This window comes from Rhodnius prolixus, unplaced genomic scaffold (assembly GCF_049639745.1).
Source record: "Rhodnius prolixus isolate KJV_2025 unplaced genomic scaffold, Rpr scaffold_12, whole genome shotgun sequence".
Taxonomy (NCBI): domain Eukaryota; kingdom Metazoa; phylum Arthropoda; class Insecta; order Hemiptera; family Reduviidae; genus Rhodnius; species Rhodnius prolixus.
In genome coordinates, this window is record NW_027411635.1 from 12,258,953 (window position 1) to 12,282,834 (window position 23,882).

The 23,882-nt window shown below is 33.0% G+C and overlaps 2 protein-coding genes across 5 annotated transcripts; one reads left to right on the top strand and one right to left on the bottom strand.

The window, feature by feature from the left end:
- Positions 1 to 1,213: 1,213 nt before the first annotated feature.
- LOC141461984 (lysoplasmalogenase TMEM86A) lies at positions 1,214 to 10,375 on the bottom strand. The gene is made up of 7 exons (XM_074143510.1): positions 10,251 to 10,375; positions 10,087 to 10,141; positions 8,517 to 8,683; positions 5,958 to 6,151; positions 3,492 to 3,607; positions 2,494 to 2,604; positions 1,214 to 1,470 (listed from the first exon to the last, which is right to left on the bottom strand). Exons 2-7 carry the CDS (start codon positions 10,096 to 10,098, stop codon positions 1,363 to 1,365), a joined length of 708 nt encoding a protein of 235 aa, XP_073999611.1. The 5' UTR covers positions 10,099 to 10,141; positions 10,251 to 10,375; the 3' UTR covers positions 1,214 to 1,362.
- A 78-nt stretch (positions 10,376 to 10,453) lies between these two features.
- On the top strand, positions 10,454 to 22,685 carry Hat1 (histone acetyltransferase 1). Of its 4 annotated transcripts, XR_012463074.1 has the most exons (11): positions 10,454 to 10,702; positions 11,893 to 11,998; positions 12,086 to 12,161; positions 16,300 to 16,414; positions 17,717 to 17,855; positions 18,001 to 18,157; positions 18,522 to 18,736; positions 19,200 to 19,351; positions 19,808 to 19,924; positions 20,679 to 20,768; positions 22,054 to 22,685. XR_012463074.1 is itself a non-coding variant. In XM_074143508.1 (10 exons), the coding sequence occupies exons 2-10, from the start codon at positions 11,911 to 11,913 to the stop codon at positions 22,231 to 22,233; spliced, it is 1,239 nt and encodes a 412-aa protein (XP_073999609.1). In that variant the 5' UTR covers positions 10,454 to 10,769; positions 11,893 to 11,910; the 3' UTR covers positions 22,234 to 22,685. The 4 variants fall into 4 exon arrangements, 3 of the variants coding, with proteins under 3 accessions (XP_073999609.1, XP_073999608.1, XP_073999610.1); XM_074143508.1 differs by lacking the exon at positions 20,679 to 20,768 and having other exon boundaries at positions 10,454 to 10,769; XM_074143507.1 differs by lacking the exon at positions 20,679 to 20,768 and having other exon boundaries at positions 10,457 to 10,702.
- The last annotated feature ends 1,197 nt before the right edge of the window (positions 22,686 to 23,882 follow it).

Below are 23,882 nucleotides of genomic sequence, written 5' to 3' on the forward strand. Positions count from 1 at the left end.
ACATACGATATATATAATAGTATATTGAAAATTATGTTTGAAACATATTTGAAATATAAATATTTCGTTGGTAAATTTCATGTTTTTCTTTCTCCGCTTGCTTGAGGTATCCGTTACCATTTGTTGGGTCCGAAGTTCGCTGCCGTCCAATAAAGAGGTTTTAAAACTTTTAAATCCCTAGATTGCACTCAGATGATAAAATTCTCTTTTGAAACCAACAAGAGCGTAGGTCTCCCGCCAGGATTCTTGCACAGATTTCCTATTGTAATATTTTTGGCTATGACGATTGGCTCCAGATTCCTAGATGGGCTGCAATGATATTTCATCAAACAAGAGTGGTGGCTCTAGCAGTAATTTTGCGTCTCTTTTTTTTACATAATGCCTGTTGGCATTATCTAAAGAAAAATAGCTTCAGTATTTTTATTACTGCTTCCCATAATTTCTTAGTTTAGTTGTGCAGCTTAACAGGCATTTAACATTACATTCGTTAGTACCTCTAACTGCTCCTTCAATCGTGACTCATCAATTAACTTTATTAATAAACAATGAGAGCACTCTGTTCAAGATACCGGGCACTTTAAGGCGCAAAAAATGACTATTGAAACAAATTACGTTTTAAAGTCAAATGAACGTAATTTTTTTCGAGTATTTAAAACTCACGCTAAACAAAACATTTAATTGGACAAATTTGTTGGTTGTTCAGGAGTGGTCATAAAATTAAAAAAATTCATCTATTAACGTTTCAAACTTAAAATCGAATTAAGAGGACATAATCGTATTTGTTAACGGCAAATAAGTGCATTATATCCATAAAGGTTATTCTAAACTTTTGCCCTGAAGATAATAGTCCAATTTACAAGGAGCTTCTGCCAAGTAAACCGCCGTTCCAGATCTAATATTAATTCTGGAACCATCCGTATAACTAATGAGATGGTTGCGAGTCCTTCTCAGAAGGCAACCTATAACACGGATTCTATAAAAGCATTATGGTTCCGGGTCTGATGTTCATTTTCTTAAATTAGGCATTTTAAAAACTATGAAGCAGTGCAATTTAAATCATAAGATAAAAATCAGGTCAGCCGTTTTTTACTTTTCAATCAAATTTTTTGTATACATGCAATCAGTGTTTTCATGGACAAGATCTGATCAATTTCTAAACAAAAAAATAATAAATTTTTATTAAATTAAATCAAAACCAGTAAGAGAGGGATGATATTTTTAGAAAATATTACTTTATTTTTTTAATAGTACAACTAATATAACGAACATACAAAAATAATTTACTTAATAAACTTTTTATTTCTAACGATTAATAACTTTTCCTAAAGGAAGCCATGTAACTGCGGTAACAAAACAGTTGGTTCACTTTGACTTCTTGGCACCCATAAGGCCGTCATACTTCCTCCAACATATTAAGGAGCTGAGAGTAATGCCTAGTTGTCCAAGGTAGTAGGAAACCATTATCAGCGCCTAAAATGCAAAAATAAAGAATAAAAGCTTGGACTTAACAATTTTGAAAAATCGGTTTGAAACTCTCGCGACTTTTACAGTTCTTCAGTTATTACAATTGTGACAAATTGTTATTTTAGCTGCGTTTCGCAATAATAAATGTATGGTAAGGATTATTTTATAAATATATCATTTACTTATAAAAAATTTGCGACGGGTGACAAATGCTTAACTACCAGGCAATGTTTTTAGATTACAATTGCGTAACTAAACTAACTGGGATATTGAGGAGATCTTTCTTCGATTGCTACCATGCATTTTTCCACGTAGAGGACCAGATTACAAGGTTCGAGGAGATAATATTCGGCTCTCTTTTTCAAACGGTACGTTGAACTTGACAAAGCGAGGAGCATGCGTATAAGACTCTTTATGAAATAAGAACTTAAGCGCTTCTAAAGTGTATTTAGAAGTTTCTGTGTAGGCGATTTCAAACTGCTGCTCCACCTCCAACTTCACATATATCCATTATGAGGCGTTAATATCTGAGGTCACTGGCACCTGAAGCCTTTTTCGGTGCACTGCTGCTCTTTGGAAATCAGTCACTCCGGACTGAGATGTTTGCGATTAAGGCGGCTGAAGCAAGCCTGACAATTTTTTTTTTTTTGCACTTGAAAAGAGCTTCAAACATTAGGATAACTTTGTATTCAAAATATGTCATTTAATGAAAATTCTGACCCTTCTACGATAAATAACAAACAGGCATTTAGAGAAAGTTATACCGATATTTGAAAGAATCAAGTAACCCTTTTCTTTTCACCTGAATGCAGTATAAATTAAATTTAAAATGTAATTACACACATAAAACATATTAATTACATGAGTATAATCAAAAGTTTGATTTTATGGGTACGAAACACTATATTTATGAAGCGCTTTTTTCAGAAACCACTATTTTTTTTTTTTTTAGCAATAATAAAAGAGTCTACCAATAAAAGAAAGAGTAATTTACTTAAGTATTAATTATAATTTATCAAGCAGGCTTACATCTTGGTAAGGAACTTCATCAACAAACTTGTTATAAGCGAGCACAGCGTCTGAAGTCATCCAGAGAAGTCCACCAATGCCAGTAATTCGAGATAACCACCACGACTCGATCTGTCAGCAATAACAAAAGGTAATAAATTTCACTTACATGCATAGTAAAAAAGCTATTTCTGACCATAGATGAAATCCTGAGATGTAATAGAGTCTGCCCAGAGGGATTTTTATGTACACAATATAAATGGTATAAGAATTATTTCTTATAAAACTGCTGGTTTGGTGTGTTAGGAAAATTTTATATTTGAACTTTGTTAAATCATTTTACGTTTCTACAATAAGAGACCTAGGTTCTTGATAATAACATTAATTTTTATGAAAATTACTTCTTAGAGTTCAAGTTAGGTTGGCTATCTGTTATTCAAGGAGCTATTAAGAGGTGTTGTATGGAAAGAATCTTAATAGATATAAAATCTTGCTTCTTTCTAAAATCCAACATTGCTTGAAATACCCGTCCACTGGAATCTTCGTAAAAGGGATGACAGTTTTTATTGATGTGAAATGGCCAGTATTTTTATTCTTTTTTAAAGCTACAATAATAATAATTTTATTTTTTAACTTTTTTGTTAACTGGTTGATTAATATCGAAATGGGAGAAAGATAATTGCCAATTTCAGTAATAATTTATTAATTTTTTTTTTTTTGCCAAGCTTTCGACCTAAGGGGACTAGATCACCTTCAGAGCTGAGGAACACATGGTTGACTAGACGATAGGTCGAAAGCTTGGCAAAAAAATATTTTAAAAAAATTACGACTGAAACTGGCAAAAACTCTATCTCCCGTTTCGGATAACAATTATACTTAATTAATTAATTTACTTATCTTTATGCTGATATCAATATAGGACAGTTGAAAATAATTTAAGACCTCTTATTTCGTAACTCGTGTATGTATAAATATATTTCTTTAACACCAATTATTTAAAATAACTGGATCTCACACACCTTGTATGTGTTCATGGCAGCCAGGGATCGCCAGGTCATGGTGGCCAATATGAAACCATAGATTGGTACAGCGTAAATCAGCGGTCCAGTTAAACCAGGCATCAGTATGTACAACACTTTAACAATGAAATATATATTTCTTCAGTTATTAACAGTAAATTAGATAAAAAAATAATTAAATAATTTTGCTGTGGGGATAGAACTATGTAAAATATCTAATTTTATAAAGATGAATGCACTTCTGAGGGGGGAACGAAAAACAATCGGGGTCTTCAGGCAAGTACTTCAGCATCTTACCAGGAGAGAGAGATTAGACAGGGGCTTTTAAAACTCGGTCACACCATTCACTTAGGGCCTGCAGAGATAGCAGATGTGCACGACTATTTGGGATTAACGCACTCACAGGTTAAATCGAGCTCATCTCCCACTTACACGTTAAATTGTTAACAGACGTCTACATTTATAGACTAACACTGTGTTACATTAGGGAGCAATAGTAGATCTTTTCAAATGCAATAGATTTGACTTATAGTCACTCCATCTATAATCGAGCTATGTGCCAACATCATTCTTCTTTTAATTCTAATCGTCTCAATGTTTGGGCAAGAAAAGGCCAGAAATCCACTCGTAGCGTAAGCAACCTTCTCAGAAACGAGGATGAAAAAATCGGTCTCATGCATCAGTCAGTAAAAATAATCTGTAAATGCTGACAGACTTTTTAAGTAACTACTGGACTATCTTCTTTTTACGGGAAAGTAACAGAAATCTAGATACAAAAGATTATACAATTTTTTTTAGCGCACCTCAGTTAAGCAATACTCATAAATCTGATTAACTATCAATGTAGCAAGTAGAATAATAAGCGTAAGCATTTAATTTAAGTGATATAAAAATTTTATAAATATAAAAAGAGAGGGAAGGTGTATAAATAAACAAAACTCTTCTGACCAAACACCACATGTCTCTTTCCTAATTTGGTAATTAAACGAGCATTAAACGGAGAAAATGTGAAACAAAATAATTTGATCAGTCGAATCAAAAATTAATGAAGCTAGGCAGTGAAAATTAAGCAGTGAAAGCGAGCCCTCTATGACCTGGGCAATTATCCCGATAAGATAAATTGCAGTTCTGAGGCAGTATGACTGCCAACAGGGTTGGGTTGCTTCAGAGAGCAGGATTATGTCAACATTGTAACCCACGTTTGTTCGGATACATAATTACAATAATAAAACAATGTACAAAAATAAAACATTATTTTGTAAATTTGTTTGTTAAAATCTATCATGAAAACCAATGCTTTGTCTATATTTGAAAAAAAAAGAGGATTTAATTCTGGATTCTGCCTCCCAGTAAAGTAATACATAATTCATAATGCAAATTTTGAAGAGGTGTGAACGAATTTGTGAGTCACAACATATGTCTAAGTACAGATATGTATAAACATAAAATGTACGTGCGAAATAAGTGTTTCAATAACTGAACACACTAAACTACTAGAAGCTGGATCAAGCAGATTAACTCAAATGCTCCAATAATCTGTCATGTACTTTCCGATTGCACCTCTTATATAAAACGAAAAAGTTGCTATTCTTTCAACTGAAAGCATAAAAATATGATTTTATTAAAATAATAAAATAACCGAAATTACTTACTAAGTGGTTTTTTTTTTATAGGTACTGCAGTGAGGATAATAATAACTGCCATTTTGTTGGAGAAATTACACGAATTGTGGACTACATTCTCTAGATACATTCTACTTTATACATTCTCGTACTATTGTCACATTATTACTGAATTTTAATTTGCCGCTTATTAATACACACATATTTTCCATGTATTTCCCTCAGCTCTTGGCTTAATATATAACTTATACGCCAATCAATATTTGACATAATTTTTTAATTAAATTTTATATTTGACTGGGTGCGTAAAATAGACTTAATCTAATTGTATTCACTTGTTTAGAGTGGATATTGAGGCTTAAATAAAATCATGAAGCTATTAAAAAAAAAATAGCAAAATATAGAAAAAAAAAAAAATAGCGCATGATATAAGTCTGTGTGTATAAATGAACATATATTAAAACTCATAAACGTCGCAGAAAGCTCAAAAATGGTGTTTTGTTTATTTGGTATCGTTGTGGCTTGCGTTACAAAGGTTTTGGCTAAAATTTCAACCGATTTCCAAGAAATCGGCTCAAACTAGTTTTCTCAAACTTCATACACTATTTACCTACCTAAGTAAACACACATACATATGTTACTTTTGCCCGGGAAAATATGTTTCTTCAGAAGATTCTCGTACAACTGTAATGTTAAGCTTTTTCTCTCTAAAATATCACCACAACAATTTACTTGTTTGCCATCTACATAATAACAGTATTATTTTTACTTCTGATTATTACAAATCACATCCTAAATGTAATTTATACAAGTTCTAATTTAATCGTAAACAAATATTACTTACTTACGATGCATATTCCATAAAGTAAACAACCACACTTTAACTCCACTAAGTGAAAACCAAGTGCTAGAATATACATAAAATGTGCTAATGCGAACGCTAGCATGCCAGGAATGAACAAATTTTTTTGTATAAGGAATGCATCTCCAATGCAAGATAATGCTAAGCCACTTAAAATTAACTTTCTACATTTGTACCTGAAACACAAATTATGGAAATTAGAACAAGCTCAGTGGAAAGTGCGAGTATGAGCAATAACTGTCGTGGAGAATTGTGACAACTGCAAAGTGTGCAATTATTTGATTGGATTTGATTCGTCTCATCAATGTCGAAAGCGACCGCTCTAAAGCTGTCTTTTTTTAACTATTGTAACACCACACTTACATATTTTAAACCCACTCTTCGCAATCAATTCTATCTCATAAAGAGATGTGTGGTTTCAACCGATAACCCCTTTTTACAGTAGAGTTTTAAAATTTCTAATATAGCGTAAAATAACAGTCATGGTTTTCTAAAAAGAACATAGTATAAATATATATATATAGTGTAGAAAGTTCCTATACATACTCGTATATAATGACCAGAAGATATACGTATATGTATATAACATATACATATATAGGAACTCTCTACACAATCTAAAGATTGATGAACTATCGTAATTTTAAACAGCAAACGTATGTGGTTAAGAGGTCTCGTTCGGAGGTTCAGCAGATATCTGTTTACAATCTTACCTACTAATCTTCTGTTTACGAATCTTCAGACCATATATAGAGATATAACTACAGCCTCCACCAAGAAATTGGTAGGAGTGGATCTCATGACCTCTAGGAAAAGTTGTATAACTTTACATTGAACAGACGAAGTTGTTTGACAATCATCACCATGAATATCAGAAGCACAATCTATTTTGGGCCAAACCCTTCGATGGAATTTGTCTGACGGCTTCTCCAGCTGAGCTCAGAAAGAGGAGAAGGCCTACAGAGCTAATCTTTGCATTGACTTTCCAAAACTGAGACTAGCGAACATCTTTCTGGGCAAATATAACCGACAGAGATCAAAGGATACCTTGGTCTAAGTAAAAATAGGCTGCGCACGCTGAACAGTTTCCTCACGAGGCACATTCTACTCGGTGAAACCTGAAGAAGCTGGGCCTAGAACAAAAAGCAGATACTGTAGGGGAAGATGAAGAAGTTTCCAAATATATCTCCTAAAGTACTGCGATGCGACCAACAAAGAAGATTTGTAAACCATGGTTTACTACAGGATTTGGAGGAGGATATACCCAGATTCCGATATTTCTCAATTTGATACTGTAAGGGGACTGTTTTGTTGGTCGCAGAGCAATTGACCCCGAAAAATTATAGTAGATCAGGACTATTTTATTTCAGAGTTACGAACATTTTTACATCTTTGGGTGGAATTTTTAATTTTGAATATAGAGTCCTAAGATCTTATAAGCATGCACGTTGGTCTTTCTGTTAAATATTGTCATATTATTTTTAATTGCTTTTTTTTGGAGCTGCAATGTAGGACACCACGCTTTGAGTGGTAACATTGCTTTCCTCACTACCTCAATAGTGTTTTAAATTTATTTTATCATTATGTTATTTTTTTTAATTTAAGGTACATCAAGATCTGAGGTCATTGGCGCCCGGAGCTTTCTTTATCTCCGGACGTGTACTCTCGTTACAGACAATATCCATTACCGGACAATGAGCTGTAAGAAGCTTTCTGGAAGAGAAAATCTAAAGCTAGATTGGACTAATCCACTGAAAACCTTCAAATAATGATGAGCGGATTGTTGGGCTTCCCTTTACTCGTAAGTTCGAACTGAATATGTTCAACAGAATCGGACTAAACAGAGTTTCTTAGCAACCCAAGTCTTCTGGGATCCAAAATCTTACCATCCCACGAACCACCAAAAGCTTCGCTTGTATAAATTTGTTACACTAATCTAAATTTGTTACCACCAATCTACCCAAAAAACCTATTCGCAACACCGTATCTTTTAAAGTAGTTATAATTATGTTAAGGGCGCATGGTCAAGTAATGTCTGTTTATTTTCCGCTATGATTAGGTCAATGTTGACAAATTAGGCTACAAAATTTAAAGTGCTGCGATGATTTTAGAAAACCTGTAAGGATAGCTTATTGTGATCTTCAATTCAGTGCTTTATCACTCCCTCTTCTACATTACACACACATGAACTAAGAAATTTAATGCTGGAGTCTTTCACCGGCTTTAGGAGCGAGATTAAAGGAATGACTATTGTCTATCATCTTTCCAAAATCGCTTTTCAAAATTCACTTCGTCTTAAAGTGGGAATGTTTTTGTACTTTCACTAACTAAATATAAAAGTATTGCAATCGTCCTCTCACACAAAACGAAAAATCGCAGAGTTTACATTTCACTTAAGTACCCCTAATGGAGGGCGACAGTGATTTAGCAATGAAAATCTCTCAACTGACAGCGACACTGAACAAATTTTTTTTTCTCTGTTTTGTGACTTCTACAGAACACTTTCTTTTCATACAATTTATAAAAAATGTTATAACTTACTCATCAGAATTTTTTGTTTTGCGAAGATACAAGAATCCCATTAAAGCTAAAATAGGGAAGCACTTGATGCTAGCTCTCTGCAGAAATGGCAACTGCTTGGGAGGGAAGTAAAAGTAAATGAAAACTCCCACAAAAAACGGTATCAACTTTATGAAGGATTCTAGAAACTGAAAATAAAACAAAATTAAAATACAAGAGCTTAGTAATACTTATGCTACATGTAATAAATGGCGAGTTCCCTCCCTAACATAAGGCTTCTATTTTAGAATAAACGAATTAATATATGAGAACAACAAGAAGCCGAAAGAGAAACTTATAAATATCAAGAGTTTTAGGGTGGGTCGCACCAAAGAGTATCTCTATCTGCAGACTCCACGCTATAACTGGACTTGCCTTGAGAGTCTGGGCAGCACCAGTTGTAGGAGGAAAATATTCCCTACCTTAGAACCCTTTGTCTTTAATTTGGTGGAGCCTTTTTCAGTAAACCTAGGACGGGCATCAGAGAGAAGGTAGTTGGGATTTGAGAACGGTTACTGGTTATTTGGCAGTGCATACAGCCGAATCTGAATCATTTGCTCTGTCTATAACTTCCTTAGCAGAGCTGTGTGATTTCATCACCAGTAGGTACTGTAAATGAGTGGTCTCACGGGGCAACAGCAGTAATGGCCAATAAATATGTTTGGTCCTAAAAAGGAAATCCAGTTAGCAATTAAAAATAATAGTAATAATGGCTTGATAACTATTCTGAAGACCGTTATTACTAATGTTAATTATAAATACGCTAGCAATAATTCTTTAGATAATAACAATAATAGGACACTACCGAAATAGGGAATAAGACTGCTAGCTCGATTTGAGCTTAGAGACAACAAAACTAGGTGTAACTTACTTATCCCTTAAGTGGTGCTTGGCTTAGTAAACAATGACAACACTGATCTCCTCGAGATACATGCGGAGCGACCTGGTGTGATAAATAAACCAACTGACAGAGGCCCATACATCATAAATGTTGAAGGCAGGAAAGGCAAGGCAAATGTTCTTAAGAGTATTAAAGGCAAATGGGCTTACACTTAATACCACAGCTATGCACAAATATAGTAAAAAGAGCTGGGAGCCGATACCGAATGAAAATTATAATAACAAAAATACTAGTTTCGTTTATTTTATTTAACCGTAAGCGTTTTAAAAGAGAACTTTGAATGGCTATAATACGGGCCACTAAAATTTTCCAGAACCTTCAAAGTGAGGTTTTATGAGTTGAAAATAGTTAATAATCTATACAATTTGAAAAAAAGAAGAGTGCCTTTAGAAACCAGTATCTTGAAATTTGATACACAGATCTAATTTTAGCAAGAATTTACAGGAATCCTTCTATCCATTACACGCCGCATAGCCATACAAGCGTTCAGAGTAACGAACAGACAAGTTGAGTAAATGCACTGGTCCATTCCATCCAGACGTTTGTTATACCCTAGTAATTATATAAGACTAAGACTACCGAGGCTTTTTATAATTTATTCAAAACTTTAATTTGTTTTAGCTGAAATCTCCAAAAATAAAATCAACTTACGTTTGATGACATGATGTTAAAATACAAGTTAACCAATTTAATATTCTTGAAACTCCTTGGAACACATAAAACAGAAATCACTGTTTTTGCAAGATTTATAATGTTATATACTCAACATTTAAAGGAGTAGTTATAGTATAAACTCGTCCAGAAAATATATGTACCTTATGTACTTTAATTTTTGAACAAGGAGTAGAATGATAAGCTGGATTTCAATGTCATTACGTCCGCTATGATAACAATCGCAGATATACTTAGTATAACCTGACTGTCTCCTTCCGACTTTTAGTAAGGTTAGTCAAACTGGTGGGTTATAAGATTATATGTAGAATTGTAGGCTAATTCACAAGATTCGACAATAACGCTTAAGCATGTACTCAAACTTTATTTATATCTTCAGTAAAGGATAATTAACTTTCAACAGACTCCCTAGAAAAACATTCCCAGTACGCAGTGAACTTAATTTCTCTATTCATTATCCAATTAAAAAATATATATATAACCCGTAAATTGGCAGGCTGTGCAGCAGGTTTCCCTCTTTTTCTGACAGTAAACTAAACAAGACCCTTAAGTGGTGCTTGGCGTGGTAAGCGGTCATGTACAGTTAAAAAGGCGGGTAAGTTGTTACCAGAACGCGATGATACAAATAATTTAATAAATATAAGAAAATTTTAAAAAATGGGGTGAGTAAAAAAAATAGTCTTTTTTCAAGTGTCCTTATCTTTAGTTATTTCTAGACGCGATTATTAAGCTAAAACTTAGCTGTAAATGATATAATCTTAATCCCTTACTTTTGGTAAAAAAATTCATTTTTTCAATTTGTCATTACAAAGTGATATTACTGAACTACTGATAAAGGATGTTAGGAAGCCGAAGTAACCAAAAATAAATTGTGAATTTGAAGGGGAAGGGTTAGTAAGTGAACTGTAAGCTCAACGTTAACTTCAAGATGCAAGAGAGAACATTATTATAGTTCAGGTGAAGAACGTCGTCATTAGTAAATGTGGATACTCTGAAGTGTGTTATGCAGAAGTACCTGTATCAAATCACTACATCTGCACTAGCGGGCTGCAAACCAACATCTACTGGTCTTACTGGAAAACCCACTGGTTTTCATCAAAGCAGGCCTTATTTAGTGATTAAAATAAATATGCTGGTGTAACTTCAATACTGTGAGTCACTAGAGAACGTGATTTATTTTATTTTTTTAAGAAAGGTGTTTCTACATCAAATAATTACCCGTTATGAATTTATCCCAACAGGCCAAACTGTTGATTCATCCACCTCCACTTGAATAGCTAGAACTTTGCCTTTGTAACACCTGTGTCGCCTAACCGAAAAAAGAGAACTTTTTTAACAGGATAGTGCTTCGTTTTTTTATTTTCTTTATTTAAAATAATCCCAGCACAAAATTTAAGATCGACGAAACCCGACCCTGCATACAGAGCTTATTAGGGGCATCATTAAATTGTCAATCTTCTCAATCAGTTGCCTTCGGTTCCGTCGATTCTTCAAGTGGTCGCAGCTGGAGTTCAAGAATTATTTGCTTCTAAACCTCACAAATGGATGAGCTTAGAATTCAGCAATTTGCCAAAAAGTGGTAACGACACTAGAACATGGTGGACAATATTTACATTTACTTATTTTGAAGATTTACAATTTCAGTTTAAAACCGATTTTTTTTTTTTTTTTTTACTCTCCTCAATGAAAAAAATGTAAATTTTAAAGTTTACATAGAAAGCGGTAAATTTTATAATAAAATAATTTTTGTTCATAAACTTACTGTTGCTATTGAAATTTTTTCAGCATATCTCGCAAACGTAAATGGAGTCATTAGGAATTCTAAATGTGACAGATAACAAAAAAAATGTATACTGCATTGATGGAAATGACGCACTTGAAATTAAACTGGGTAAAGCTAGCAATATTTCTGAGGCTGTCCACCTTCAGAAACATGAATTCTGTAATAGTAAAATTTCTAAAAGTTATTGTTTTTTAGTTCGAAATCCAGAAGATTTGCAGTCACCAAGATTTTCTTTTAAACCAGATATGTGCCATCAAGTGTTCGGAGAAAGGTAACTTAGCTTTTCTTGGTCTGTATACTACGATAATACATGTAGATAAAGTGTGTTCAAAGGTCTAGTATGTGCATGGTAAACATCGAGCTGTATCGTTTTTACTTTTAGTATATTTCTGTTGAAATCAATTTATTTGCCAACTGATTTGCCCATTATTATTATTTTTTTTTTTTTGGTGATATTCTTAAACTGAACTATTTTTCATTTGTTACGCATAATATATTCTGTACAAACCGTCTCCTGACAGTGTATATTATTTAAAAATTTTAGTAGTTTGTGTATCATTTTCAGTGTGCCACTGTAAATCCAGTTTAATGTTGGAATTTGATTACTGAGCTCTTTAATTAGTAATTCTAAAAAGATAGTAAAAAAAGTATATTTTAAATTGTAATGTTAAAATAATTATGAGTGTATTTTTGTTTATTTAGTTTATTATTTATTTGTTTGTTTGTTTATTGATCATTTACTTTTATATTTCATGGTAATGAGTTAGGCTTAAAAGCACATTTTCAACTGATGGTCGTGTCACTTGGTTACTTTCTCTTGAGAAAGCCTTTGTAAATATTCTGTTTATGTACATTTATTACTTGATTATAATAATAAAGGCATTATCTATATCTGTCTATAAGCTGTCAGTGTTGAAAAATAACTAAAAGAGCAAGTGGTCTCCCGGGACTTTTTACATATACATTTGTTTTCTAATTTAAATAAGGAGATTAGACTGGTGTCCGTGTTGAGCCCAAGAAGTTCAGAATAAGTCTTGTTTTTACTTGCTAGGAAGGTGGTCTAAAACTTGAGAGATTATTCTCTTTTTCGGACTTCCTTTCGGAGGATTCGTTGAAACTTTTGCAGTTACCCTAAGACATTTGGCTGGGTTTCACCCTTGTGTAAAAAACGTTTTTGCCAGATCAATTCATTACATAACTTTTACAACAAAGTCGGTCCTCTCAATGAAATGACTTATGCGACAAAAAACAATACTGGTAAATGCTCCTTTTGCGCTGTACATACATACGTCTTAACATTAATCAAGCGCACAATCCAGAATCACATCTTTTTCTATCACTAGGTGTAACATGTATAACAAACCTGCCACTATTCCCATTGGCATGGTTCCAACATACATTCTGCTCACAGCTTGCCACTACTATGTTGCCTTACCATCTTAGTATTTTTCTTTCTCAGGTAACTGAAATCTTGGCCGAATACTTTCATAGGGTACTAGCAATCTTATGGATAAAATGATTTGTAGAGAGAGAAAGCTCAAATTACAGAGTTCTTCACTCAGTTACGGTGAGTCTTCCAGTTAGGTTTCTCCAATACTTTATTTCTTTGTCTAAAAACTACTCGTTTATTTCTGAGTCATGGCTCATGACTCGCTGCTATAGGTCACGATGAGAACCACGAATGTTTCATACGCGACCAAAACATTTGGATGGAGGCAAGCGCCCTACCATCAGGTGACGATGATTGTTTCAAATAAATCGGGATAAGGGCTTTTTTGATTATTCAGAGGGCAGAGAACAAATAGTACGGAAAATTTACAACTGAAAGCTTTAGCTGAGATAAAAAATTTGAAGTCATATGTTAGAAACATTAATGTACCTGAATAGGTATTGTGCCATTATTAATATTGTCATCAATTTTGCATCGCATTACAAAGAATGGTAGGGTAGTCATCGGACTAGGAAAAAAAATCTGCCTCGCCAAAATAATACTATTATTATTTTATGTACGTACACGGCCCGCCACTGAAGATTAGGGACCTCTTTTATAAACTAACCTCCAACTACAAACTTGGTTCAAATATTTCTGCGAAATTCATTAAATTTTGGAGATAGTCTATGAAGACACACTGAATACGATATTGGACTGAGAGAGTGTATCACCAAGCTTTAAAACTCTAAGCAAGGTCTAAAACAGGAATGCCTTCTGATCATATTTTGCTTAATTGCCAGTCTATTGATAGCGAATCAGTAGTGACGAAATTAGTATCCGAAACCCATTATACTAGGCTAAATTGTGCTCCTCAGTTTTAATCCCAAAACGCTCCTGAAAATTATAAGATTAGTGAATATTTTGCGATTAGGAAAAAATCAATTTGTAAGCCTAAAATCTTGGTGATAAGGAATGGGGGTAAGATAGCATGATGGAAGCTCTGAAAATGGGAGTGAACACCCATTGAAGTGATTAACTTTACAAGTTGAAGATTAACTACTACAATAGAAGGAATTAGCTGAATGGTTAGTGCACTGGACCTAAGATCCCATATTAGAATTGGGTTATCCTAAACCGAGTAACTTACAAAAAAATTCATTCACTATGCTTCGTCTGAATTTTACTTTTAGTCGATAGAAAAAGATACTTTTTGACGCTTTACGATAATACAATTTTTATATTACAAAATAAATATATTACCAATCGTAGTAGATTTTTTTTTTCTCGAAATCCGGCTAGATACACAAAAGACTAGTGCATCAGTTTTCTTATCATTGAATAATAATCCGGTGAACAATTTAGAAACGGTAACTGCGAACAATATACATGGACAATTTTTTTGTTTTTACTTCTTCAATACCCCCACTTTTTAAACACAAGGAAAGTGATTGACGTTTTTACTTTGTTTTTAATTTTTTTGAGCCTGTAAGTATATTACTACACAGAATCAGAATTATTTTTAATAAATTTATTAAGTAATTTAGGAGAGGGATAAGTTTGCAAACTACTTTCATATGTTCACTTTGTCTATCATTAAACTTCTCAATGGAGATTTTAGTCAATGTGGTGAAAACTCGAAATATCGTCATGACTAGCCGTTATTGCAAGTTATTACCCCGATACTGCTTGGACGCTATAGCGGGTTTATTTCATATTTGAGAAACTCGGTACTAAAATGTAGTCATGATGCATTATAGGATCACTTAATATTTGGAAACACTCTGAGTGATCGATCGACCTTGATTGTTTTTTTTTAAGAACAGAATTAGAGCAGTTAAAAAAATCAGAAGCACTGCTGACCAGAGGATTTCAGAGAAGTCGTCCATCTATTCACGAAATAAACAGATTGGCAACAGTGAAACGCGGTAATTTGGCAAAAATGGCTCCAAAATATCGAAAAATTATATCCTCACATGAAGCTTCGCCTTCTGTCTACAATTAATAATAATTAATTTACGAAATAAAATAGGATTTTTATCTTCGAAGTGTTTAAATTTGAGTAATTTATATTAAAGTGAACTTTTTTTTTTGTCCAATTGCATAATTCACAGATACATTATAATCAGTTATTTCAGCAAACTGTTGTAGTTTTTTTTATTGTAAAAGACATACACCTGTTACAAGAAATAATTTATATTATTTTATTTTATTTTTAATATTATATCAGTAGTCAGGTTGCAGTCAATTTTTATTGTTAATTGTGATATTAAAGGAAAAATAATCGAGAAGGAAGAAATATTGCAAGTAAATCAAGTCTTATAATTTATCACAAAAATCAAGAAAACACTGGATCTTAAGAGGAATTACAAAGGAGAATTGCATTAATATTAAGTGGCAGATAACAGGTAAAGGGTAAAGACATATACTATGATCCAACGTAGGCAAAAGAGTTATTTATGTGCTTACCCTGTACTTATCGTGTAATAAAATATGAATAGTGTTAAGTGGCCATGTTAATTTTGGAGTAAATTGAGCTCGACAGAAAAACAAAAAAGTGGATTAGTTCAAAGTACGGAATAGAGGATATAGATAAAATTATGGGATTGGAACTGAGCGGGCCACTTAATGAGAAACAAGGCAGATGAAATTTTTAATTTAGTAAAGCGTGTGGAGGAGTGGTTTTGGAAATGATATACATGGGAAAGAAAAGAGTGGGGAAAAAAATGTACGAACAGATAAAAGACGAAGTCTATGTAAAAGTTGAATTGGGGGCTGAATGACAAACAAGAAATAAGGGTTAATTGTGTTCAGTTATTGACAAACATTAAATTAGTGTATTTATTATTTGTATCTAAGACAATTATGTACATATTTAATGAGGAATAGCTTCATTGAAATTAGGAAGGGAATGAAAATTCTAGATTTCATTTAAACATTTACCTCTATTGCATACTTGTAAGATAATAATTTGTTTCAGTGAACAGATTTTTGGTTACAAAGGCCTGAAAATCAAACTGTACTATGCGGCTGGGAACCTTACTACTTACATTGGCATCGAGTATGAGGAGAAGATCAGTACTCCTGGAATTGAGGTGAGAACATCCTTTTTCTTTAATATAAACTTCATTTATTATTGCGCATTGTCTTTTTGGGGGGTATGGCTTGTGAACGCTCACAGCCAAGCTCGCAACCTGGCCAGCATTTTATTAATTTGTTTTGTCTTTGTAAGAGAGAAATTGTAGAGAATAGGATATTTTTTTTTGCTTGCAAAGTAAATATGCCTGACTAACTATGGTGCTTCATATGTGTAGGCATTGGCGTCATGCCATCATAAACCGAAAATTGTATTGTAATTTTGTATTATCCTTTTCTTTATATTAATTTTATAAACCCCGTAAGCAAAGAATTTAGCGATTTCCGCATGCTTGTTTTGTACATTCTGAAGATTTACATTCGTTTAAGAGATGGTTGCAACAATTTTGGTTGAGGATTTGATAGTTTTAAAAGTTGGGATCACACTTTAATGAAGCTGTTTACGAAGAAGAGAGGAAATAGAAAAATGATCAGGATATAAAAAGAAAAAAAAAGATGTTCAGCATTGCTGATCCGACAAAATAATCAAATTAGTAAAAGAAGGGAATAATACCTTACCCTAGTTTTTTTGTTTCAGACGTTGAAAATAATTTCAGCAGAGTCAGAATTTCCTATGTAGCTTTCATTAAATGAAATGAAACAGATGTTCTTATGTATAAAGATATATTATTTCTAAGATACAGTATTACGCCATAGTTGAATAAAATAAAACTAGTGTATTGACATTTTCACCTCATGTTTAGGGTAAATTTTGAAACGTACCTCCTATTTTTTAAATTAGGTTCTGGAAGCTACGAACTTTATGTAGCTTTGACTTTAACACCAATGGATATATTGAATCACAGCCTCCACCTATTCAACATTTTAACTTGCAGTAATATTAATTGGTACAATACAATCTAACACAGGTTTAGCAATTATGATTTTTTGTTTTATTTGTACATTAAACATTTTATGTTACTATGGCGTATAGCATGTTACTTACTATAAGTACTAGGAGCCACAATTTCTTATAAATAAATTTTCTTCCGGTAGCTCTGTAAAAATTAGCCAGTTTAAAGAATGCACTTGTATTCTCATTGTAGGCATTGTTAATCAGATCTGGGAATCCGCAAATCCAGTACAGTATAGGTACTACTAAATGTGTAGGATGTATGTCAGATAGTATCTATCTATATTTATTTTCATTTTCTCTATCATATAATTCTTGCTGAAGTGTCTACAACTCTCTTCCTTTGTCAGAGTATTTAAAAATCTCCTGTACTGTGTGTTTTATCTTTTTTTTCTCTTCTTCTTTCCAGCCAGATAATGTAATGGAAATGTTACGCAATGCGATTCAGTCACGATTCGAAACCAACATTACAGTTTTTGAAAGATTACTGCAAGAAGACGACACATTCCATCCCCACGGGAACCTTACCAATGCATTCTCGATAGGAGGTAAGTAGTGATCAACCCACCTATGATTATAATAATGTAGTTTGCTTACAATGTCAGAACTGGCATTAGCGGTAATATTCTATTAAATTTATCACATCAAGTCGGATTATTTTTAACATTCTGGATGTGGAAATATTATTTCCAGATGGTTTGGAATCGAAGACATTTGAAGTGTACGTGAATGACACATCAGATGCAAATTTCTTGGAGTATCACACAAAAGTTCAAACATTTGTTATTCTGTACATTGATGCAGCCAATTATGTAGACCCAGATGAGGGCAACTGGAAATTTTTTCTACTGTAAGTGTTTCTTGACTTTTTTTTTTAAATTTGTACTGATTATTGTACTTAAATCGCAAACTACCCTTGACAGAAAAGAGGCATGGCAGTTCTTACCCCTTCCTACTACTTTTTAGTTTTTTATTTTCTGCATTGGCTTTCACTATACAGTTGGCGCCTGCAATTCTAACCCGAGAGCTGATCTTTTGTACGTTATGAATTTCAAAACTAGTGATTAGATAATTGAATATACTTCTTCCAAAGAAATGATGGATCAGAAATGATATTACTTAACGTGAATAAGCTTCTAGAGTTTCTTAGAAGGTCATCATAGGCTTCATTCCAGAATATTCGTAAACGCAGCCTCTTTTCATGTTTTTTGCAGGTATGAGAAGTATTTATCCAGTAATATGGTCACGAAGTACGGTGTAGTGGGGTACGCCTCCGTGTACGAATACTACGCTTACCCATCCCACATCAGACCAAGAGTAAGTCAGGTTGTTATTTTGCCGCCTTTCCGCTGTATTGGTCTCTGTTCCAAACTCTTGAACTCAGTATACAGCTACTATCAAACCAATCGGAAAGTTGTTGATATCACAGGTGAGTTTGCTTTTAAGTTGAATCTTCTCTCTTATGGACATGTGTTTTTGGGAAATTTGTTTGTATATATATCTGTCTGTTGCATGACGCCAAAATGGAAAATTGCAGAAAGACATTTGGTTTATGCGCTACCCGAGAAGCTAACAATAAGTTTTAGGTCAACGATCAACTGATTTTTCATTTGTTTGCTCATATACGAATAATCTGTAACTGAAGTAAAGTAAATGCCTACGTTTTCATTTGGTCTTTACGAATGTGTTCATAGGACCTCAAAAATCTCAATTCGAAAAATTTGAAATGATTACACTCTTACCGGTAGTAAGAGAAATAAAAAAAAAACATTAATTATTTCATTTATTTATGTTTTATTAACTTGAAGAGATATCTCGGGTTAACTTTTTTTTCTACAAAACTTTTATTTTTTAAAAAAACTATTGTTTATACATGAATAATTCTGTTTCAGTTGAATCTCCTTCACCCGACTTTCAAAGAGTTAGAGATTTTGTAGATTGTAAAAATTGTATTAACTTAGATGCATTTTCTCCTGCAAAACTTAAACATGGATTCAGTGAAGAACAAATTCGACAATGTAAAGAACGTTTCAAAATTAATAAGGTGCGCTTAATTATTTCTAATTAAGATATTAATTTATTGTAGTCACACTGTTAGTCTCAATTTAAGTTTTTTTCGTCTTATATTCTCAAATAAAAAGTCAACGGTTTTTCTAAACTTCACACAGTTACTTGAGACACCGGCAGACGGAATTTCCATGCCGTAATATGTTTTTTTTTTATTTTGAAGAAAATGTATTTACTTCTTTTTTCTAATAAAACATTATTATTATACTTCTGACTACATAACAGAGGAGGGCATAATTTTTGAAAGCCTAAATTTGGAAACTTTTAACAGATATTGCGAGGCAAGTGTGTGTTTTTTTGTTTAAATTTTGTGTGGACAGAATGAAAATTTCATCTCTAAGCTCAACTTCTGTTATTAAAAGTAGCAGTAGGAATTCTGCTCGAAAATATTTAGTTTCTCATCAAAATGTTATTTTATATTATACATTTTCAGAAGCAGGCAAGGCGAATTTATGAGATATTGCGTCTGAAGTACACAAATATACACAATGATGAGGAATACAATGCTTACTTGGCCGAAATTAAAGACAGACTATGCAGGCCAAATAAGGTAGCTTTTTATTCTCTGTAAGATATTCAGATCAATCAATATTTGGTTTTTCATAGTGTATAGAAGTAGAATGTGTAATCAGTCTTACAGCTGGAGTGGTGGATCAACTATTGTAGCTGCTGTTTTCGTTTCTTAATTTATTGCTCAAGATTTAGCTTCGAAAACAAACAATCATTCCTTTATTTGTTGTACATTTTTGAAGCAATATTTTTAGGCGTAATTTTAATTACTTAACCTAAACACTACATGATTTAGGCTGAGTGATTAAGAATTGAATTCAGTTTTTTGTGACACTTATTTTTAAATTGGCTTAAATGCCACTTTGAACTAGATTATACAAGTTTTGTAGGCTAAGTGAAAATATTTTTTTACTCCACTTTAAAAAGACCAGGATACATCCTAATGTCTGTGAGATCTATTCCTCTTAAGGTTTTATTTGTCTCGCTTAGGAAAAGAGCGGAAGCTGAATTTTCCTTATCTTTAACTGTATCCTTAAAAAGGTACCTCAAATTTCAGAATTGAATGGTTTATCGAGTAACTTTAAAAGTGTTTAAACTAACGTCTGAAGGGAGTGATGAGATCAGTTATTTTGGAAAGTGTGAAAATCATTTTAGATTATAGTGTGAAGGTCTTACTGATTGTTGTAAACTCGCGCAATATAAAGTAAAACTATTACTATAAATGCGAACTATAGATATCATTTATAAGTTGTTGTACCACTATACGAAATGTAAGTTCATCTTTCGCACAACAGAATTGAGAAGAGAACTTTAAGCTCTAATGAAAGTGAAGAGTTCACGCAAACTCCTCCAAGTTACAGACAAGTACTTAGTTCCTGATTTTGGTGAGTACAGGGTTTACTTATTCTTATTTTAATTTTATTAAATACAAGCTGGAGATTTCAGCCTCATCAGGGTGGATTACCTGTATCAGACAATGTATAATTATTTATATTTGATTAAGTTATTATTATTAAGTTAAATATGATTACGCACTTCTGTATTGTGGCAGACAAATGAATCCAAAAGATTACACGTGTCCTTCTATACGCTATGGTATAATTTTAATTTGGCTAAGAAAACTAGTCTACAATTACAATTGTTCCCTTTGCTGTCGAAAGCCCTCCTGAGCTAATATGGCTGCCCCTAAGAAAATCCTCCTGTGGGGTTTAAGAAGTTTTTTGTTACAGCGGACATAATATGACTCAGCTGGTTCCTTCCCAAATCTAGTCCTCAGAATTCATACAGACTATCAAAGGTAATTGCTTACTCCGTCTTATCAAGTTTCCTCAAATTTTAACTACTCTGCTAAGATTTCTAAATCAGCCTTTTTAGATTACTATGTATAAACGAAACTGTTTCTATTTTATACGAATGTCTGTGAAGTGACAAGGCATAGAAGCTCAAAAAATATATGCCTTCGTCAATATAAGGCTAGGGACTAATCAAGGAGTGAGATTCGCCTAATTTACGAGCCTATTCATCCCCTCATTCTCTGAATGATCTAACTCTGCGAATAGAAAATCTTTGGCGGAAAAAAGATAGTTCTTTCCGTCTTAGAAAATCCAATCTCAGTATGTGAATCTGTTAAAAAGACTAATAATAAAATTAAATGTTACGTACTGGTAAACTTGTGATTTACTGGTTTGCCCTAGTCTTGAGCCACCATATTTAAACTGTCCGGTAGGACAGTTGTATAAGGGTTGTTAGTAAGTGCAATAAGCGCTTGTAGTCACTTCATCAGGCAGGAGAATATTGGAGGTTAGGCAGTAGTCTTCCTTGGCCTCTCTCCTTCGCCTGAGAAAGAGGCGAACTAAATTAAGTCAGCATTATCATTAGGGTAACGGATAAACGGTCAAATTAAAAAAGAGCTAGCTTCCTTTTTAAAGACTTTAATATACTCCATCCAGCTGCCCACTATAAATGACGAATAGTGACCAGTCCTGACCCACTCTGTGAAAGTTCAACCAAACAAAGCATTATCTTGTCTCGGAGCCGATAGTTGGCCAGTCTCTGGTTGTACTACATAATGTTGAGCTTCACTTCTTAGGATTTTGCCGAAAATATCCAACTATGATGATAGCAAACAGAATTTGCTTGAAATTAATTTAAGGACCTGTTTATTTACAGAAACGGATTATGAAACGAAGATTTTGGTCCTACTTTGCCAGTGACCCAGATGAATTTTATGTACCTGCACTTCCAGATAATGGTACACTTCAAGATTGTGATGAAGACATTGAAGATGAGGTTTTAGAATTAAAAGAACAATACGATCTAGTAATAAGTCGGCTCAATAGAAACCATTGAGAGACAAATGCATCTGTTGTTATAATGTTTTAAATTATTGTTATTATTTTACTAATTTTTTCTGTATTTAAAAAACTTCTTTTACAATTATCTAGAAAGGCTATAATTAAGTGGATTTAAAGCCCAACTTTTGCAATTTTTAAAAATGTATTTGTGATGAAATTGTTTCTGACATCATTGATAAATGAAGAAATTAAATTCCTTTTATTTATTTTTAAAAAAATCAAGACTTAAACTTCTTAAGATTCGAACCTTCGAAGAAATTGTGTGAGGAGAGGTGATTTTAATCGAGCAAAAGATTGTTTTTACGGTACTTCCTTGTCCTATCAGCTACAATACATGAATTAGCCAGATGTAAAATTTCTGATATCTTTATATCAGTTATGAAATGCAACTATCTCCAATGTAATGAAATGCTTATATAAATAAAAATTTGATGTTTTATGTACATACACACGACATTATATTCTTACCTCAATTTCACGACTATAGGTGACATATTTTTTACATTATTCTGATTTTTTTTAAATGTTAAGCCAAATTTGTATCTGTTCCAATACCACCTTTATGTAGGCATCCACCTTTGAAAAATCAATATACAGTGACGCTCATATTATACAATTAAAATTTTATTATTTTAATTACAATTAAGTGAAATTAAATTAATTACAGTTGGTCGCTATGAATTACTCCATTTCCTAAACACTAATATAAGCGATTTATTTCTCTTAATAAAAGTGAGAACAACCTTATGTTCTTGAAACAGGGAGAACGACGTGTCAAAAAGCAGGGAGATACGGTTGTAGCCCATACCGTATTTTCATCCTGCACACAATAAATTCAATGAAATTTAATTTGAGTACATTATTTGTATAAGTTTATAAAACTAATTTAGTTCAAACCCTGAACCCTGTTCCAGGATTAAATATTAAATTGAGGCCTTGTGAGTGCAGTAAGTGAAATTTATTTAGTTTTGTAATATGTAATATTTTTACGCTTAATTAAATGTAATTTTCATGATATTCTGATTTCTTTTATAAAAGCAAGGTCATCGAATTTTTGGAGAGTTCCAGATGTACTTTGTACTGTAGACATTTGATTCCTTAGATGAGGCTTAACATTTCCCTGATTTCTAAACGTCATTTTATTATTGCATTTACATCAAGCTAAGAAGCGATAATGTGCTAGAATTATTTTAAAAAATAATATAAGTGAAATATTGCTGTAATAAAGATAAAACCTGGTATTTGCCATGATGTAGATAAATTGGATGCCATTTTTGCACCACAAAAAAAGATGAGTGTAACTAATATTGAGGTTGATGTAGCGTCCACTTGTAAGTGAAGGATCCGTATTTCGAAAACTGCGTGTAGCTAAAAATGTATGATCAGATCTACCAAGACATAATGTAAAGTAATGCGTTCAGGCGGCTTTACGGCCAACAATCGATTAGGTGTCGTGGACTGAGGCGACTAGTAAACATACTTTACTGTAAATTTCTATAATTAACCATTAAATAAAATCCAAGGCCTGGACCGGGAATCGAACCCAGTACAAAATACATATTAGCGCTGCGGGCCTCGCCTCTATCTGTTCGTCTACCGTGGTGCCTACATATTATTGTATAACTCGCAGACGCAAATCAGTGG

What these genes read in the sequence shown, in the direction of transcription:
- LOC141461984 (XM_074143510.1), bottom strand. An exon ending in TTATGGAATATGCATCGTAA is followed by an intron (nt 3,608 to 5,957) that starts GTAAGTAATATT and finishes TCATTGTTAAAG; the next exon opens with TGTTGTACATACTGATGCCT. An exon ending in CTGCCATGAACACATACAAG is followed by an intron (nt 2,605 to 3,491) that starts GTGTGTGAGATC and finishes TATTGCTGACAG; the next exon opens with ATCGAGTCGTGGTGGTTATC.
- Hat1 (XM_074143508.1), top strand. Translation starts at nt 11,911, where the DNA reads ATGGAGTCATTAGGAATTCTAAATGTGACAGATAACAAAAAAAATGTA. An exon ending in AACTGGAAATTTTTTCTACT is followed by an intron (nt 18,158 to 18,521) that starts GTAAGTGTTTCT and finishes TGTTTTTTGCAG; the next exon opens with GTATGAGAAGTATTTATCCA. An exon ending in GAAAGTTGTTGATATCACAG is followed by an intron (nt 18,737 to 19,199) that starts GTGAGTTTGCTT and finishes ATTCTGTTTCAG; the next exon opens with TTGAATCTCCTTCACCCGAC.